Here is a 19,595-nt window from a genome sequence, read left to right on the forward strand (position 1 = left end):
CAAAGAAGGAAACCAGGTTGGTCTGACAGGACCTGTTGGAGACAAATCCATGCTGACTTCCTTCGATCACCAAATTGTCCTCCAGATGTTTGCAGATCACTCCCTTTAATATCTGCTCCATTATCTTACCAACAACAGAGGTCAGACTCACAGGTTTGTAGTTTCCCGGGTCATCCTTGCTCCCTTTTTTGAAGATCGGAATAACGTTTGCTCTATTCCGGTCCTCCGGGAAATCTCCAGTCCTTAAAGAGGTCCCAAAATGATGGACAAGAGTTGTGCAAGTTCTCTGGAAAATTCTTTGAGCACTCTCGGGTGCATTTCATCTGGCCCAGGGTATGTGAACTCATCCAGTACAGCTAAATGCCTCTCAACAAACCTCTCTGTCCATGTCAGCCTGCCACCCAGACACTATCTCTTGGCTACTGCCATCTCTAGATGTGCCTAAACCCTTTGACCTGTGGGAAAAAAACAGATGTAAAATAGGCACTGAGCCTTTCTGCTTTCTCTGCATCCTCCGTTAGAGTTTGTCCATCCGCACCCAACAGTGGGACTATTGCCTCCTTTACTTTACATTTGCTCCTCACATAACTGAAAAATCTTTTCTTGTTACAGTGGGCTTCCCTGGCCAATCTTAGCTCACTCTCAGCTTTGGCCTTTCTGATGATTGATCTACAGTGCCTAATAGGTACTCTTCTTTAGAGCTCTGTCCTTCCCTCCATTTCCCTCCATTTCCCTTTTCTTAGTTCCTCTTGAAGTTCTCTGTTCATCCAAATAGGCTTCTTAGAGCTCCTGCAGTGTTTTAGTCTTTCTGGGATAGTCATTGATTGCTCATGCAATAGCTCTCGTTTGCGTAGTGCCCACCCTTCACATGCTCCCTTCCCTTCCAGCATTCTCGTCCATGGTATGACATTCATCATGCCTCTGAGTTTATTAAAGTTTGCCCTACGAAAATCCAGCATCCGCGTCTGGCTACAAGCTTCCTTGCCTCCCCATCTCAAAAGGAATTCTATGAGGACATGGTCACTTCCCCCTAGGATCCCCACGTCCTTCACCTCATCCACCAACTTTAACATGTTGGTCTGTATTAAGTCATCTACCATTTGATAAATGAAATTGTCAGCCAGGCAGGTCAGAAAGTTGCATGACTGAGGATGCTTTACAGAGTTTGTTTCCCAGCACACATCTGGGAAATTGAAGTCACCCATGATGACAAGGTCCTGACACTTTGATATTTTCTCAAGCTGCTCACAAAGTGCAGCATCCACATCCTCTCATTGGTAGCAGACACCAACCACCACATTGTTTGTTTTCCTCTCGCTTATTTTCACTCAGATGCTTTTCCACTGTAGATATACACTCCTTCACTAGAAATTCCTGACAGGTAAGCCCTTTCCTCACATACAGTGCCACTCCTCCACCTCTTCGATCTATTCTGTTTTTTCTGAACAGTTCATATCCATCCACTATTACATTCCAGTCATGAGAATCATTATACCAAGTTTCTGTGGTGCCTACTAGATCATACCTTTCCATCAGCATGAGAAGTTCCAGCTCTTCCTTCTTATTGCCCATGCTTCGGGCGTTAGTATAAAGGCATCTGAATCCTTTGACTTTTGGTTCCCTATGAGCTGGCCTTGCTGGTTGGGCTGCCCCCAATCATCTACTTCCTTACACTCCGTATGTTGAACGGCTCCTTCCCCTTGTGGCTTCAGTTTAAAGCCCTCCTGATGAATCTCCCCAGGTTCCTGCCAAACACATTCTTCCCCAACTTCGATAAGTACAGTCCATCAGGTGCTAGCAGGCCTTCCTCAAGAAAGCCTATACTGGAGAGGAATAGAAATGTACTGGAATTAATGATGCAAAAATGCTGTTCTGGATCCAAAAGAGTGTTTCTACAGAATGATTTCTGTCCATGGAACGTGACTTTCCCCCTACTATTTGGTTATGCGCACAGACTTTATGAGATCAGCTTGTTCATCTTATCATACACAAAAATGGCTTACTGTGGATAAAACCTCTTTTGTGCTTGTAGTTTTAATGGGAAAAATCATCAGTAATACTGTCCAAGCTAAGATTTCCTTCTGTTTATAATCAAAAATGTATGTTTGATAAAGATGAGCTATTAAAGGCACTACAGAGCAGTAAGATAAATGGAAATCTCTTTTATTTAGGTACAGATTAATAGGATTACCTTTTATCCAGTGTACATTGAAGAGTGGTATTGTCAGATGGAATAAGGACCCTCCAGATTGTCAACGTAAGTTTCACCCTATGGTTTTAGACAGCAGAAACCTGGAATTTGTAATACTTTTGAGGCACGTGAGCCAGTGATGTGTGGTTTCGAGAGAAAACTGAATTGGAAAATTTTCTAATACCCTACATATACCATGAACTGATTCAGCATATTTATTTTAATTTGTATTTAGTAAAACAAAAATGTCACAAACTGGGGGTTATGACCCACCATGTCTTTGCGAGGGTGATATGACTCCCCTGTCCCCATATGTCAGACCCTGGAACAAATCCTCTTCTGATAGCTTAGGTCTATCTTCCTACATATCTTTAAACTGCTCTGCGGTGTGCCACAGTACACCGCATACTAAATAATAGAGTAAGGGCTGTCTGGGAGGAGTTAGGGCAGGCCCTGCCCGGGATAAAAACTCGGAGGGCCCAATCAGGAGTCGCGAAGCGGCTCCTGATTGGGCTCTCCGAGTGTCTATCCCGGGCCAAGCAGCCAATGGGGAGCCGCGCAAACCGCGGCTCCCCATTGGCTGCTTCGCCCAGCCGGGGAATCATTGCATAGACTGAACTGCCAGCCGATGCGGTGAGTCCTCTGACCAGCCTGCTCCTCCTCCTGCTTCTCCTGGCCGCTGGAGCGGCCGGGAGAAGGCCCAGCCATGCTCCGGGGTGGGGTGTGGGGCTTCTGCCTTCTCCCGGCCGCAGGAGTGGCCTCGCTGCATCGTAGACGCGGCGAGGCCGCTCCTGTGGCCGGGAGAAGCCCCGCACATCCTCCGATAGCACCCTCTCCGGCTTCTTCCGGCCGCAGAATTGGCTGGGAGAAGCCCCAAGTGCTCCGGGGTATGGCCGAGCCCTCTCCCGCTTCTCCCGGCCATGCTTCCCCACCCACTCTTGCCTAGCGCCCATTTTATCTCGCCATAAAATGGGCTTTAATTCAAGTGCATACATAAAAGAGGATGGGCAGGTTACAATACTTTCAAGGCTGAGGCCAGATAAAGTAGCTGAATATGCAGTGATAATATACAAAATATGAAATTACTTATACATTTAAAGATGTTAAAATAAAATTTAAAAATAAGATTGTAAAGATACTGCATATGTAAGTACTAATATAGAGACAAATGTCTAAATATAAATATAAGTTAAAAGGTAGAAATTATTTCTTTTAGCTAAAAGCCTTCCTCAATATCTTCTGTTGTATGCTCATTAAGTGTATTCCTGACCAATATAATGTTTACATTTTTAGCTGTCTTAGAAGTAAGTAGATATTTCGCTCTACATCTATGAATGTCAGGCAATGTTTTTTATTTATATTCCTCACTGCAGTATAAGTGCCATCATAAGTTAATGGGATGATTATCCTATATGTGTCGTTAATCCAAATCTTAGGTATCATCAAGGATTCCCTTGATGTGTTCCTAGCTTTATAAAATGCTTGAGAATTATTAAGACTACTAGCTTCAAAGCCCGTTCCTAAGAATGGTCCTTGAAAGGGTCCCCTCCCCTGGCCCCCAGCCAGGCAGTTTAAGGTGGCTTTGGGCTGCAGCTCGCAGCCAGATTAAGTGGGGCAGGCGGGGGCTGACCAGCTCATTAGCAAGCCTAGGACAGAATTCCTTAGCAGGCAGTCGGCAGGCCAGGAGGCCCTCATTAGCAGGCCCTGCTTGGCATGCTGGGAGGCCATCCTTAGCAGGCCCTCCACCAGGACCCTTTGGCCAGGGCCCTCTCCCCTTACCTGCTATTGGCTCCAGGCACTGAGGTGTGTCTGAGAGCAAAGAGGCTAGAGTCCAGGGACAGAGGGCGGGAGCTGCAGGGGCAGGGCCAATCAGGGTGCAGCTGGCTTTGCTGGCTGCACCCTGATTGGCCCTATTCCAACTTGGACAGCCGGACACGTTCCACCCCCCAGGCTGTTTCACAAACATATAGAGGAACCAAGGATAAGGATTGTAATGCTGATCCTTGTCATAGTCTATCTAAGCATTAGAATTTTGAAGCCATTTCCGCATATGCAAAATGTAGCTGGGCAGCCTCTGAATGTTGGTAGTATATCCAGGCTCCTCCACATGATGTCGCCAACATCCCAAGGCTGTCCAGTAGGTGGCTCGCAATTTCACTTAAAATTTAGGAGGATTTTGTGCATTTGTAGTTGCTTATTTATGTTTTGTTTTTAGATCCATGGGGATATAAAATATTGTACTTAATTACTTTAGATATTCCAGTTTCATATATTTCAAAAGCTGAGGGTCGTGATGGAGCTGGTACAGTTCTGCAGGACCTGCAAGATGGAGCTCTTCTACCAGGTCTTTGGTTGAGGCCAGAGCAATATGAGATCAGAGGCCCCCTCCTCAGGCTGGACCAGCTCAATAGACTATGCCAGCCCATCGGGCAAGTTGCCACTCCCTCCCTATGACTGGTGATAGGCTGCTGGGCTGGGGTTCGGGAATGGTTATTATTCACTGCTAATCTTGTGGGTTGATTTGCTAGATTTTAATGGGGATTTTATTGGAGTTTCATCTGATTTTTGTTACCCACCATGAGCTGCCCTGGGAGTGGCAGACTGAAAGTCCAATAAATAAACAAACAAAAACAAGTACAATTCATTATTTTTCTCCCCTCCCCTTTCATTATAGGTTCACTTTATGAGGTTTTAGTCTAATCTATATATGATGACTTATTATATTTAATTTATGCAGTGCTCAGTTGGAATTTTACCACTGAGGAAGGTTAGCCAAAATGCATTTGGTTATTGTATATGTAAATCTTTAACCAAAGCCAGATTGAGATGTTGTACCCCATGATATAATGTCTAGGGATAGTGAATATACCCCAGCAAGCTATTTTCATACCACTATCATTGAAGGAAAATCATAGTCAAATAGTTGCACATTGTTTACCAATCAGCAGAAACTTGTGTTAATTTTGGTGACGTACTTTTCTGTCTTTCAGCAATCACTTGCTCTTCTCCTCCCAATATTACTGGGGGCACTCATGATGGAGGAGAAGGTATTGAGAATTTTGCCTATAATTCAACACTAACTTACACATGCAATAATGGCTCTTCACTAATTGGAGAGGCTACTGTTCATTGCACAACTGAAGATAAAACAAAGGGAATCTGGAAAGGCCCTGTTCCTGAATGTCAAGGTAACTATTTATTTATATATATTTATTTATATACATTAGGCTGAAAGCATGTAACTGACCCAAGTAATCCAGCAAGCTTCCATGGCAATATTGGGGATTCATACCCAGGTCTACCAGATCCTAATTCAAGACTTTAGCTACTACAGCACACTAGCCCACTTGTGTGTTTGCTGTTAAAAAAAACAATGCATTCATGCTGAAGCAGGCATTTATTTTATTTATTTACTTACAGTTCCATTCCCAGCCAGCCGGTTCGAGGCATCCTCATGTCTTAAAGCAGTGGTCCCCAACCTTTCTGAGGCTGGGGACTGGCAGGGCATCGGGCCACGCCCACGCATCGGGCTGCGCCCGCGGGCCGCACCCGCACATCGGGCCACACCCGCACGGGCGCGGCCCGGCCCTGATTCCTTCTCCCCGCCTCCCGCAGTAAGAAGCTTCCCGGGCTGCAAGCTTGCGGCCTGGGAAGTTTTTTACTGCCGGGGGGGGGCGGGGAGAGGGAGCCGCAGCCCGGCGCCATGGCTTTCGCGGCCCGCAGGTTGGGGACCACTGTCTTAAAGTACAAGGCTTGGATCCTATGAACAAGCTCCATGTGCAATTGATAGCATGGAGTGCACTTCCTCTTCTGCTAAAACTTCCACAAGAACAATGATTTCCAGTAAGCTCTTGTGCAAACAGAAGTGATAGCAGAAGTGTGGTTTGTGGTATTGAATAGTGGGTTCAATAAAGCACGGAGTCACTTATAGAGTAAAACATCAGCTCCTTATTAAGATCACACCATAGAACTAATTTAACAGCCACCACCCAAATTTATATACAGTCCAGGGTTCCCACCAAAGCTAGTACTTGGCCCCTTGCGAGTTTCCCAAGTTCAAAAGGATTGGACCATTTAAACACTCCAATAGCAGGATGGATTCTGCGTGCTAATTAATACAAATTACACATCTGCTCTGTTTGAATTGCAGTTCCTGCACTGCAGATCTGTTACACCAGCGGTCCCCAATCTTTCTGAGGTCAGGGACCGCCTCCAAAGGTGAGAGGAGAGCCAATGGCCCGAGCGCCGCGCACACGTAGCACCTACACACAAACATGCATGCACAGTTTTCGCGCATGCGTGTTTTCGCTACCAGGGGCGCAACCCGCATGCGCGGCAACTGTGCACATGCGCATTTGCATCGCCGGCATGCCAGCACCCACGCCTGCCTCTTACCCTCCCTCTCGCAGTGAGAAGCTAGCCGGGCCTGGTGAGCTTCTTGCTGTGGGGGGGGGGGAGGCAGGCACGGCTTCCAGCAGCCCGGTACTGTTGATGACCCCCGTGTTACACGGCATATGCAGCATGTGGCAAAACTATCTAGCATGCACAGAACTTGTTCATCAGGTCTAAGTATGAATGCTTTAATGTCTGGTTTCTTTCAGATGCTGGTGAGAAAATGCTTGGTAGATCTTAGGTGTTTAGGGATGCCTGACAGTTTAGCCGGTGAAAAGGACCCCCCCCCCCCAATAAGTTCACTGAGCTCTTAATCTGTGTTTGGCAGGTTGCTCCACTGTACTTCTTCACCATGTGTATTTATTCTCGTGCTAGATTTTTTTGCCTCTCATCCTTGTGAAATTGCTCTGCTCAGCAGGGAGTTCTTTTAATGACAATGATAATATTTTGTAAATCATATAAATAGTCATAAAGAAATGATGTACTTCAATAAATTATTAAAGTGTTGCTTGTTTTCAGTGTTATACAGGGAAGGCATCAGACATAGAAAATATTAAATAGTATTATTAACTTCTATTAATATGCTGATTAGAATAGTGTAATATGATAAGTTATAAACGATACATAGTTTAATGTGGCGGCATCAGAATAAAAAGTTATGTTTGATAAGAAAATCTTGAATATATTTCAGTATTTCCTAATGTCAGGTGATTCTAAAGGCATAAAAATATGGTTGCTATAGTTTGCTCTGATGGTCAGGAAGGTTCTGTTCATCATGAGTATATAATTTTTAAATCACTTTCCCCCCTATTATTTGCTTTGTAGCCATGTCTTCTAGTTAAGAGGTAGAGAAATCTATTTCTTCAGGTGAGTTTAGAGTGGAAAGCATACATTCATGTTTTTTCTTTGATTCTATTGATTTCCCTGCTAGCTTGGTCTAGTGGTTAAATATGGTGGCTTCTAATCTGGAGATCTGGGTTTGATTCTCCACTCTTCCACATATAGGCAGCTGGGTGACCCTGGGCTAGTCACAGTTCTCTTAGAGCTCTGTCAACCTCACCTTCCTCACATGGTGTCTGTTGTGAGAAGAGGAAGGGTAGGTGATTGTAAGCCACTTTCATACACCTTTGGGTAGCAAAAAGCAAGCTACAAAAAACCCAGCTTTTCTTTTTCCTCCCTTTCAGTCATATCCTTCCAAGGGAGGAGCACAGAGCATTTCCAGCCAATCACCTTTAGAAACAAGCTGCAGAGAGCTGCAGTTTTCTTTCCCTCTCTCCCTTATTGGGGGTGAAGGCTTTTTTTTTTGATTTTGCAAATATTATGGCAGGGAAAATAGGAGCAGCTATTTCCGAGACCTGTAAAATTTGACCCCTTCATCCAATTTTCTTGAAATTTTGGGTAGTTTTTAGTGGATTAGCAGGAAGTGCTGCACTGCAAATTTGGTGTGTGTGTGTGTGTATATATATATATATATATATATATATATATATATCATGTAAAGCACATCACTTCTATCTAATAAAAATAGAGACTTTCAACTCTCTTCTAAGTCCATGAAAATGGAATAAAATAAAGGATACTGATACAGAGATTATATTATTCTTGAGCCTCTCCCTGCTACGTGCAGACCTAGCTGGGAGCTGATCCTAGAAACATAGAATCATAGAGTTGGAAGGGGCCATACAGGCCATCTAGTCCAACCCCCTGCTCTACGCAGGATCAGCCCTAAGCATCCTAAAGCATCTAAGAAAAGTGTGTATCCAACCTTTGCTTGAAGACTGCCAGTGGGCTATCTCCCCTTGCAGCTCAGTTTAAACCAAGCTCCTTGAGGAGTCAGCCGATGTGGCACAAATTGGACAATCCTGGGCTGGCTCCTCTTGCAGTTCTGTTAAAAATGAACTGCAAGAAGAGCCAGCTCCAACCAAAGTGATGCAGAGCTTTCAACTCCCACTGTCCCAGCTGATCTTCAGCATACCCAGGAAGATTTGGCTTTATTTGGGCTCAGCTATACTGGTAACTATACTGGTAACTCAGCTATACTGGTGTCCATGGGGTCCCAATGGGTCGGACACGACTTTGCACCTAATCAGATTCTCTCATCTGCATTCAGCTTAAATAATACCTCCCAAATACTTGTAAGGTATTTTTCTGGTATTTCTTTTAGCTTGGCTTATGCCTAATGCACACCCACAGCTGCCACAAGCCAGTTATGACTTGATTGTACTTTCTACCACAGTGTGGATAATGCATGGAACTGCATGGGGCTCTAATGAAGGACAGTTAATCTTCCATTATTACATCATGCTTGCTCTAGAACCAACGGCTGTTCCTCATAATTGTATACTTCTAGCACCCCATGTCTGACCAAGAGGCTGCAGTTAGAATCATAGAATAATAGAATTGGAAGGGATTTCATGAGTCATCTAGTCCAGTGGTCCCCAACCTGCGGGCCACCGGGCCGCGGCTCCCTCTCCCCGCCCCCCCCCGCAGTAAAAAACTTCCCAGGCTGCAAGCTTGCGGCCCGGGAAGCTTCTTACTGTGGGAGGGCGGGGAGAGGGAATCATGGCCGGGCCGCGCATGCGCGGCCGAAATCGGCCATGCATGGCACATTCGCGCGGGCGCGGCCCAATGCCCTGCCGGTCCCCAGCCTCAGAAAGGTTGGGGACCACTGATCTAGTCCAACCCCCTGCACTATGCAGAACATTCATATCCCAATCACTCATCTACTGTAACCTGCCACCCCTTTGCCTTCACAGAATCAGCCTCTCCATCACATGGCTATCTAGCCTCTGTTTAAAAATTTCCAAAGATGGAGAACCCACCACCTCCAAAGAAGCCTGTTCCACTTCCAGTTGCTGCACTTCCAGCTGTTCCTTCACTAGTACTCTCTTGCCCGCTCAGGTTTTGGAACAGAATTAAAATGCTGCTAGCTACAGTCTTTGTGGGTGTCTTTCACAGGGAAAAGATTGGATAAAGGTAAAGGTATCCCCTGTGCAAGCACCAGGTCATATCTGACCTTTGGAGTGACGCCCTCCAGCGTTTTCTTGGCAGACTCAATACGGGGTGGTTTGCCAGTCCCTTCCCCAGTCATTACCGTTTACCCCCCAGCAAACTGGGTACTCATTTTACCAACCTCGGAAGGATGGAAGGCTGAGTCAACCTTGAGCCGGCTGCTGGGATTGAACTCCCAGCCTCATGGGCAGAGTTTCAGACTGCATGTCTGCTGCCTTACCACTCTGCGCCACAAGAGGCTCTTATAAGGTCCCATGTTCAGCCTCTGCTGAAGCAGCTGCACTGGTTGCCAGTTTGTTTCCGGATCAGGTTCAAGGTTTTGGTACTAACCTTTAAGACTATACGCGGCTTGGGTCCTGCATACTTGAGGGACCGCCTATCTCCTTATGCCCCCCGCAGGGCACTTCGCTCTGCGGGTAAGAATCTGCTGATGATCCCAGGACCCCGGGAGGCACGCCTGGCCTCGACAAGGGCCAGGGCCTTTTCGGTCCTGGCCCCTACCTGGTGGAATGAGCTCCCTGAAGAGCTGCGGGCCCTGTCGGAGCTCTCTGAGCCTGCAAAACGGAGCTCTTCCGCCAGGCGTTTGTCTAAGGCCGGGTGATGGCCCGGGGCTAAGATCGGACCCCTCTCCCCGGAGGGGGGAGGCCAGTACTAAACTGACCTGGTTCCCCAGAGTGTTCCATCCTATGCCCAATTATCCTCCGTTCCCTTCTGCTCATCCAGTGGGCCTGTACGGGAATAGTTTTAATCGCCATCATTGTGACTTAGTCATTGTTTTAATGGGGTTTTAATGGGGAATTTTAATGGTTAATATATTGTATTTGTATTAAAATGTTGTGAACCGCCGCGAGCCGGTTTCCGAGAGCGGCGGTCATACAAATCAAATAAATAATAAATAATAATAATAAAAGATTGGATACATATAGGTTAATTAAACAGGCAAGGGAGAAGAACAGAAGAGAAACAGAGGCTATAGCTTTGCTTGGTGTCATGGATCAGGAAGAGGTATAGGTCAGCTGTCTCCAACCAAGCACTTGATAAATCACCTACACAGCCTTGTATACTGCAGTGTTGCTATGTATTTGAGCAGGCTCCATCTAAGTCAAGATGGCAGGATCCCAGGAGACTTCCTGGGTAAGTGGCAGCATAAACAAGTTCTCAGATTTCTAGGGTGTGCGTGTGTTAATACTATTGTTGCTATGACAAAATGAGTTAAGATGTGGCTGGAAAAAAGAGCAGAATTATGTTACTCACCTTGGAAATTATAAAGGAAGTCCAAGATACATGTTTAATATTGGCTGTTCAAGAGGCTTCTGCAGTTTCCTAGCTGGTTCTCTCCTTTAGCCAGTACTTGGCAATGACACATTGGCTCAATGACATAATGACACATTTTTGCCTTATATATCTGAAACTCCAGGTTCAAAATCCACTGTATACTCAAATCTTGATGTGCCTTTATTTCCCAATAGTGAAATCAGCCAGACCTGATCCAGGATTTTATCTTCTCACTACCAGGCACATGAAATGAAAAGTTAAAGTTTTTTTTTAAAGAGTTTTGGTTGAGTATTTTATGTAGTAGAATATTTTTGTTGCAGTTATTATATTTCAGACACCATGAATCAATCTCCTAAGAGCAATAGCAGTAAATAAAGAGGTAATAGTAAATTTTGAGGGTGAAAAGGCCCCCATTCCTTCTTTGTACTGGATGAAAAAGACCTTAGAATAAACCGCTCTTGTTTTGCCCTGGGGTGCCAAAATAAGTCCCAAAAGCTGAAGCCTGTCTAGGGCTCCTAACCAGCCTACAAGCAACTGCTGTAAGGGAGGGAAGGCAGGAAGCTGCTAGTGGGGGTTAACAGACAAAAAGGTGCACTTAGCAGTGTGAGGTGGTCAAAGCTGTCAAGAAACAGAAAGGAAATGGATGGGGGTGTGTCTAAAAGTGTGGGTAAAATACCCGGGGGGTGGGGGGAATGGAAGCAAAGGCAGAGAGAGAGGAGATGTTGTGTGGGACACACCTCCAATGAGGAGAGGGCATTTATCAACTGAGGACCAATCATGGATCTTCCACCCCCACCCCCATTCTCCTCCATGCTGCTTCCAGCCACATGTAAGGATGAGAAAGAGCCGCCAGAATGTGAGCTGGGGAGGTAAGGGAGTAGGCTGACCACACTCTGCTATGGCCGCAGCTTCAGCTCTGGTGGCCCAGCTCACCTGGTTGACCCTCCATGCTCACCTGCGACACTCACATGCCTGAAGGGAGAGAGCCCTCTCTTTTCTTGCTGTCAGGAAGCCTCCCTCCCTCATTGCCTTGGGAAGGAAAAGTGGCATCCATAGCAGCCAGCCTATCTAGAACACCTTGAGCTTGACCAAAGGGAGGTGGTCCAACCTGCTTTCTTGCTGCAGGCGGAGGTGAGTTTTCTTGTCTTTTTACAGTGTACACAGGCAACCATGCAGTGTGGGGCTTTTATTCTGTAATCCGCTGTGAGCCACCTTGTCTGGGAGTGGCAGGTAACAAATCTTCCAATCTTTAATCTGCTCCTGCGGAGCGGATTAAATAAAAGGCTAAGGGCTGTTGGGGAGTTAGGGCAGGCCCTGTCTGGGATAAAAACGTAGAGTTTTCCACCCCCACCCGCCGCCGGCCGCGCCTTCCCTCCCCAACCTTGCCGTTCGCCGCCTCTCCCCGGCCTTCGCCGCCGCAGACAGCCCTCGCGCTCCAACAGCCTCCGAGTGCTCTACGCCCACACTACAAGAACGCGAGCAAGCCGCTGTGCCGCCAGCGGCCCGGCCAGCCCGAAAATGGCCACCGCCATCCGGAGACCACCACGGAGCCACTTACACCGTCGCCCCAAGCCGAGCCGCATTGCCGCACGCTGCCGACCTCGCCTTCTGCATCTACGCACAGACCACGAGACTGCTGGCGAGCCACTCCGCCACCAGCGGCCTGCCCAGCCCTCGCTGGCCCCAACCTGGCTGCCGCCACCCGGGCACCGCTGCAGAGTCACTCACACAGCCGCGCGAAGCCGAGCCATCACTGCCCGCTATGACCCGTTGCCCTGCCGCGCACACGTGCCACGGTGAGTCTCGCCGACCAGAGGGGGACCCCCACAGTGACACGCCACGGCCCCGGGAGCCATGCCCACCCGCCCAGTCACCTGCCACCACACGCACCCTGCAGCTAGTAAATAAATTCCTAGTAAATAAATTAATCCCTTGCATAGAGTCACATGAAGCTTGCTTGTGGTATACCACCCTGCTCTACAGGAGCCCTCCCACCCTTTGCCCACCCCCTTCCTATAACCTGTTCTCATAATGGGCAAGGAAACATTTGTGTCAGATTCTGCCCTCATAACAAATGGGTTTGACACCCCTGCTTTACCCTAACCCCCTCTTTTGATGTAAAAGGGATTTTGTGCCAAGTAATAAGACAGTCATTTAGCTTTTCAAACAATGTATACATATGCATGGTAAAGGAGATCTACAGAAATGATCCCAGGAAAACTTTATTTGTGGAGCTCATTGTTTCTGAGGAAACTTTTAAAATCAGGAGGCACTGAGCCTTTTACACTCCCCAGGACTAAAACTTGTTTGATAAGTTCACCCCTTTTTGTGCTTTCTGCTATATGCATTGAAATGCTGGGACTTTTGCTGAATGAAATCCACAGCATTTCTCAGTGCCCCAGACTCAGCTGTATACCATCAACTGCCATCTAGATACTTATCCAGTTTTTGTGAAACAGACCTGAATTTGCCTGGCCAAAAACTATGTAGTTCCTTTCTGGGAAAATATGTTTATTGAAGCTGACATGAGCTACTTCTCATTCCTTAAGATCTCAGGGACTTCACATGCTACCACCACAGCAAAGTTTAAACCAGCTATAAATACCTCACTGTTGGCCTATCCTGGTCACTAGGAAGAAGGAACTGTGAGCAATAGTTTCTCGTTCTCATGACAATAACAATATTTATGTATCCTCTAGCTGTACTTCATATGCTGAGGGCACATGCAGTGATGCTGGGCTCTAAATGGTTGCCTATTGCAGGATCTCTATAGCATCTGAAATTTTCCCTTGTGTAAAAAAATAATTAAGGCTCTAGAGAATGAAGACTCAAAGACCAAGACTTCAGTGAATGTATATGACTGTCTAAAACTTTGTACATCCTATTAGTTGCCTCCATAGAGCAAAATTTATTTATGGCACAGAGCATTAGCGGAAAATTGCATGAAAAAAATAGGAACTTATAGATTTTGGTTGCAATTGAAGTAGCAATTGATGAAACAAAAATACCTCTTTTCCTTTCGTATCCAACTCAGAGAAAGATGAGTCATGTGCTTTTCTTTGATTAAGAATATTTGGTATCATATGAAAAGATTTAAGCATCATTGAAAAGCTGCCTGAAGGGAGATTCCACATGGGTGTTCAATCATCTATGACGGAGGTCCTGTGGCTGGGTAGAAGAGGGCAGGATTAGGAAGCACAACTTCCCTGCCTGGACTGTGTGCAGTTAACTCCTGTACCAGTTATCAGGAATTTGGGAGTGACCTTTGATGCCTCCCTTTCCATGGAGGCTCAGGTCATGAAAGTAGCCCATATGGCCCTTTCCTAACTCCATATATTCAAGCAAGAAAAAAAATATTAATGACTGCATTCAGAATTGCTTGTAGTAAGAATAGGGAAGTAACACAAAATAGGTAAACAGGTTTGCATTGCTGCTGGATCAGATTAGGATCTAGAAGACTTTAAGTCTATCAATAGCTACTACCCATAGTGACTAAGGGGAACCTCCACATTCAGTGGCACTAAACCTTTGAATACCAGAGCCAGGAGGCAACATCAGGGAATGGTCTGCCTCTATGCCCTGTTGTTGGCCCTCCAGAAGAATTGGTTGGTCACTCTGTGAGACAGGATACTGGACTAGATAGACCATTGGTATGATCCAGCAGGGCTGCTCTTATATTCTTATCAAGAGGAAATGCTACTTTACAGACCTGTTTTGAAATCCAAGTTCAGTTGGTGACCTTGAGCTATGTGACATTGAACCTAACCTGTCTTACAAGAAGAAGAGAGAGCCATATATGCAGTTCTAAGCTTCTTGAAGGAAAAGTAGTATAAAGGTGTAGTAGATAGGGTAAGCACTGGTCTAGCAGAGGCCGTTAAATAACTATTTAATTGTTTTTAGATGTTCAAAACAGTGCAGTAACAATTTCTGCAATCCTAAGCAGGGATACTTATATTCTAAAAGTCCAGCTTCTTTTTCACACGCCTTTTCTCAAAGTAAGATCATCTGCAGAAGTACTACTGGTATTAGTATGGGGAAAAATTCCTTTAATTATAAGCACATAGTCTAATATCCATTGAAAAGCAGTATAGAAGTGAAATATTTTGTTGGTAAAATGAATACAGAAGGTGATCTCTTGCTATTTGAATACATGTGAATCCAGCACTTGCATTCTTAAATTATTAATAGTGGGGTTAATAAAACATGGTATTTAGTAGTCACAAGCAGCATTTTTCTCATTTTGCAGCTTTGTTGGTAATCTGTGTTTGTCTTCTGATTTGTCATAACTTCCTCCTCATTGCAACAGCTGCCACCCATAATAGCAACAGGAAGAACTGCAATAAGAAGGGCGTAATGATGAGGCATCAGTAAACTGCTGCCCATTGATGCAGAATCATCTTTGAAATGTTCTGCTCACTAAATGGAATCACAAGTATTTAGTGGACAACCTTTGTACATAATCCTATTAACAGCTTCCTGGAAGTCTGAGCATCACTGCTTGGTCATAACCTTTATTTATTTTAACAAGGCTTGGAGGCTTTAAGATTATCTTGACATGGATAACAGTCACTCAGAGGGCTCGATTGTTCTTTTATTCACAGTGGATAATTAATATTGGTCACTTCCTGTAAACTGTTAGTACATTCTTTCCATCCACATCCAAATCTGAGAATGAGTGATTGTTTTTTTCCTCTATGGAAATTAGTTTTCTTTAATTCTAATTCCAGACACAGAAAAGCAGATCTGGGGGGAGGGAACATCTATTGAACATGCCCACTCAAAGATCCAGAGATACCCAGGCTACTTTGAGCTTTTATAGTCCCCAGCCATAATATAACAAAAAAGAAGTACCAAAGTACAGAGGGCGACAGAAGTGAAGAAATATTAAATGAAACTAGCAATGAGAAAAAATTAAATTCTAACTTAAAATTGTCTTGTGATTGTAGTTTCATTTAATATCTCTTCATGTCTATTTTGTCAACCATTTTGGTACTTTGGAAATGTAACCTTTCCCCCTCTCTTTTCTCTCCATGAAACAGAGAGCTAGCAAAACTGGGTAGTTTTCTCAGTGGAAGGCGGTAAGCAGTAGGGTAAAGCAGGGCTTGGTTCTATGTCTGGTGCTTTTAAACATGTCCGTTAATTATTTGAAGCTGAAAGTAAGCAGTGATGTGGCTAAGTTTGCAGATGACACTTAAGTTATTCAGGGAAGGTGGTGCAACTCTCCAGAGCAGTGTTTCTCAACCTTCCTAATGGATCATTGGCCATGGGGTCGCGATGGGTCGGACACGACTTCGCACCTAACAGCAACAACAAAATATGCATGTGGGTCTGACAATGAGAGCTGGTGCATTCTTATATTGCACAATATATACATCTCCATTTAGAACCTTTCAGTTTTGGTTTTCAAAACTTTTTAACTCATTAAGTTGTAAGTTAGAGCTTCTATAATTGCTCAGCATATCAGCCTTAGGAAAAAAATATGCATAGAATCATCACTTTAAATAACATCCATGGCATTATGATTACTGAGAAATACTTTAAAGGTAAAGGTAAAGGTATCCCCTGTGCAAGCACCGAGTCATGTCTGACCCTTGGGGTGACGCCCTCTAGCGTTTTCATGGCAGACTCAATACGGGGTGGTTTGCCAGTGCCTTCCCCAGTCATTACCGTTTACCCCCCAGCAAGCTGGGTACTCATTTTACCGACCTCGGAAGGATGGAAGGCTGAGTCAACCTTGAGCCGGCTGCTGGGATTGAACTCCCAGCCTCATGGGCAGAGCTTTCAGACGGCTGCTTTACCACTCTGTGCCACAAGAGGCTCTTAGAAATACTTTAGTAGTCTGTAAATATTCCAAATCATTCCTCCCCAGAGTTCCCTCAGCCCTCAGCCCATCTACTCTGCTCAGACAGAAATTCTGATGATCTCCATTTTAAAATCAAGAACAGAGTTGCAAATACATGCTATTGCACGGGGAAGTGATGGGTGCTGCCTGACCCCATCTTGAAGTCTTGTTGCATACTCAGGCTCCATGGACTTTTGGATTGGAATATGAAGGTTAATATGAAGATTAACAAAGGGATGGTATAATAGTTCTGAATTAACACCTTCAGTCCTAAATCAGAGTTGGCTTGATTAAACCTTTTCCAATGTTATGTCCCTAGTACATGAAATCAGAGTATAAACATCAGTCTCAAAACCAGCATTGGTTTTCCAGAAGTCCTGTAATTTAAAACAATTTCATATCCTAAAAATCTGACTGTGTTCCACTCCAACTGTATATCACAGCACTTTGGGAACTGCTTACCACAGAGAAAATGTTTCATAAAAACATGGAGAAATAACAAAAGGGGAAGGTACAGTATGTGCGACTTCAAATGCCTTCTCACTGATGGAGTGAATTAATTTTCAGGATAAAGGTTGTGTCTGGATATCATAAATGCATGCACTGAGCTAAAAACCCTTTCCTACATAACTTCATAATCACTGTGGCTTTTCTTATATAAAGAAGGAAGTGAAATGCAAAATATATCTGTGTTGGTTGTTCTCTGAACTCAATTGGGGTAGCACCATGAAGTGCTGACAGGAGTGTACTTCCTTATCCACAGTTAGGCAACAGAAATAAGCAAACATAACCGAACACAAAGAAACGTATCGTATTGCATTTGAGTTGGCTGCTTGACTCTCACTATGATGGCTCATAACCTTTTCCTGCTGCATAATATGAAGAAGCTTAGCAAATACGTATTTACCGCAAGGAAAAGTTACAAGGAAAGATTGTAACTTCTTAAGGGTACAAAAAGACAACAAGGGTGACACAATCATGACTGAGGCGCATAAACGTCGTAAACAGTGAAGAGAATAACAGAAAAAATTCTCACACCTCCACCCAACGCTATAAGTACTTGCAGACATCCAGTGAAATTTCTCTACCAGAGGGAGGCTCAAAATGGCTTACAGTCCACAACAGACACCCTGTGAGGTGGGTGAGGCTGAGAGAGCCCTGATATCACTGCTTGGTTGGAACAGCTTTATCAGTGCCCTGGCGAGTCCAAGGTCACGCAGCTGGTTGCCTGTGGGGGAGCGCAGAATTGAACCTGGTTCGCCAGATTAGAAGTCCGCACTCTTAACCACTGCACCAAACTGGTTCTGGAATTATGACCAACAAAAGAACACACACACCATCTTTGCTCCAATTTACTCACACAATATTAAAGAATTAATCCAACACAAACTGGCACACAAAGCAGTACAGCACAGTCCTAACCAACTTGCTCACAAGCAAAAAGCACGTAGCTCAGTGCACCTTTCCCTGAAATTAAATACATTAGTTGGATCTTGGAGCGTTAAAAAGGCGAGAAAGAGTAGAAATCGAATATAATTGTATTGACATACATGTTCGTTATCTAAACGGCGTCCTCAATTTTACGCCCAAGTGCATATACATCCCCTCCCAACCCCAATGCTGTGGAAATCAGCCACTCTCCAGTTTGACGAAATTCTGTCAAATCATGCAAATCCTGTGCAGTTGTTAAGGCGCGTTGCATTCAGTGGAGCCGAGGAAGCATGCCATGCCAACTCCCTGAGGAGGAGGCGACTAGACTCGCGCCCGACGTTACACACACGCTATCCCCCATCCCATACACGCGCCCTTCCAGCAAAACCAAGCGGCTGTTTCTCTGACTGTCTCTACACGCAGGCGTACCAAACCTGAAAGCGTCTCTACCCATGCGCGCATGCGTCGGCTGCGAGAGGGCGGGGTGGGGTCCGGTCATGTTTCCTCTCGAGGTAGCGGCGTCTATTCCCGTCGCTTCCCTCTTAAGCACGGCAGCAGCGAGAAACTGCGTCCCCGCCCCGTCCCGCGAACGGGAAAGGCCTGACTTCCCTTCAGGGCCTCCTCCCTCTTCTGCCGAGCGGCTCCCAGTCGGGGCTTCGCCTTTTCCGGACTCCCGTTGCTGCCATGGTGCAGCGTCTGCCTGCCTGCCCGGGGGCGTTCGTGGCGTCTGTGTGGCTGCTGCTGCTGTGGTCTGAGGTTCGCGGTGAGCAAGGGGGGCTTGGGTGGTCGCTCTGGTGTAAGAGGCCCGGTTATAACTGCAGACCCGCGTGAGGCGGGGGGGGGGGGGGAGAGCGGCCTCTGAATGTCGCTCCGTGGGCGCTACCGAGAAGGGCCGCTACGAACATGACTCGGCAGGCGGCTGAGGCGTCGTGCCTATGAGCACCGCGCTGGCTTTGTGGGAGGCTGGCACTCCTTAGGGCGTCTCTGTCCCCTTGCTGGCGTTTGGGGACTTTTGCTACCCCCCACACCCCAATTGCGGGAATGAGAAGACTGGCAGGCTCTTCCCGAGCACCTTCCCCACTTCTGCTTATGGCGTCGGATTCTTCAGAAGTGTGTGCATCTGTTTCTTCAGCATCTCCGGGGAGATGTGGCAGAGCTCTTGGGACTCTCCCCAGCAGCAGTGGAGGGGATTGAAAACTTCGGTATTAGTATTTAGGGCAGGGGTAGTCAAACTGCGGCCCTCCAGATGGCCATGGACTACAATTCCCACAAGCCCCTGCCAGCATTAGCTACCAGCATTTGACTACCCCTGCCAGCATTTGACTACCCCTGATTTTAGGGGGCTTGCCTGATCTGTCTGCATAGCTGTTGTACCTACTTGGCTAAGGTGACCAGATTGTAACATTGGTAAAGCCGGACACTATTGACAGGGGGGGGGGTCTTGATTAAAAA

The 19,595-nt window shown here is 45.9% G+C and overlaps 1 protein-coding gene across 1 annotated transcript in view; it reads left to right on the forward strand.

The window, feature by feature from the left end:
• The window catches only part of LOC143836671 (complement receptor type 1-like), a 101,091-nt gene that overhangs the window by 64,396 nt on the left and 17,100 nt on the right, over positions 1-19,595 (forward strand). The window contains exons 26-30 of the mRNA XM_077336218.1: positions 2,172-2,257; positions 5,182-5,379; positions 11,694-11,739; positions 12,206-12,770; positions 18,690-18,906. Coding sequence (XP_077192333.1) covers positions 2,172-2,257; positions 5,182-5,379; positions 11,694-11,739; positions 12,206-12,770; positions 18,690-18,906 — 1,112 coding nt within the window. The remainder of the gene's footprint in view (positions 1-2,171; positions 2,258-5,181; positions 5,380-11,693; positions 11,740-12,205; positions 12,771-18,689; positions 18,907-19,595) is intronic.

The sequence above is a fragment of the Paroedura picta genome, chromosome 4 (genome assembly GCF_049243985.1).
Source record: "Paroedura picta isolate Pp20150507F chromosome 4, Ppicta_v3.0, whole genome shotgun sequence".
Taxonomy (NCBI): domain Eukaryota; kingdom Metazoa; phylum Chordata; class Lepidosauria; order Squamata; family Gekkonidae; genus Paroedura; species Paroedura picta.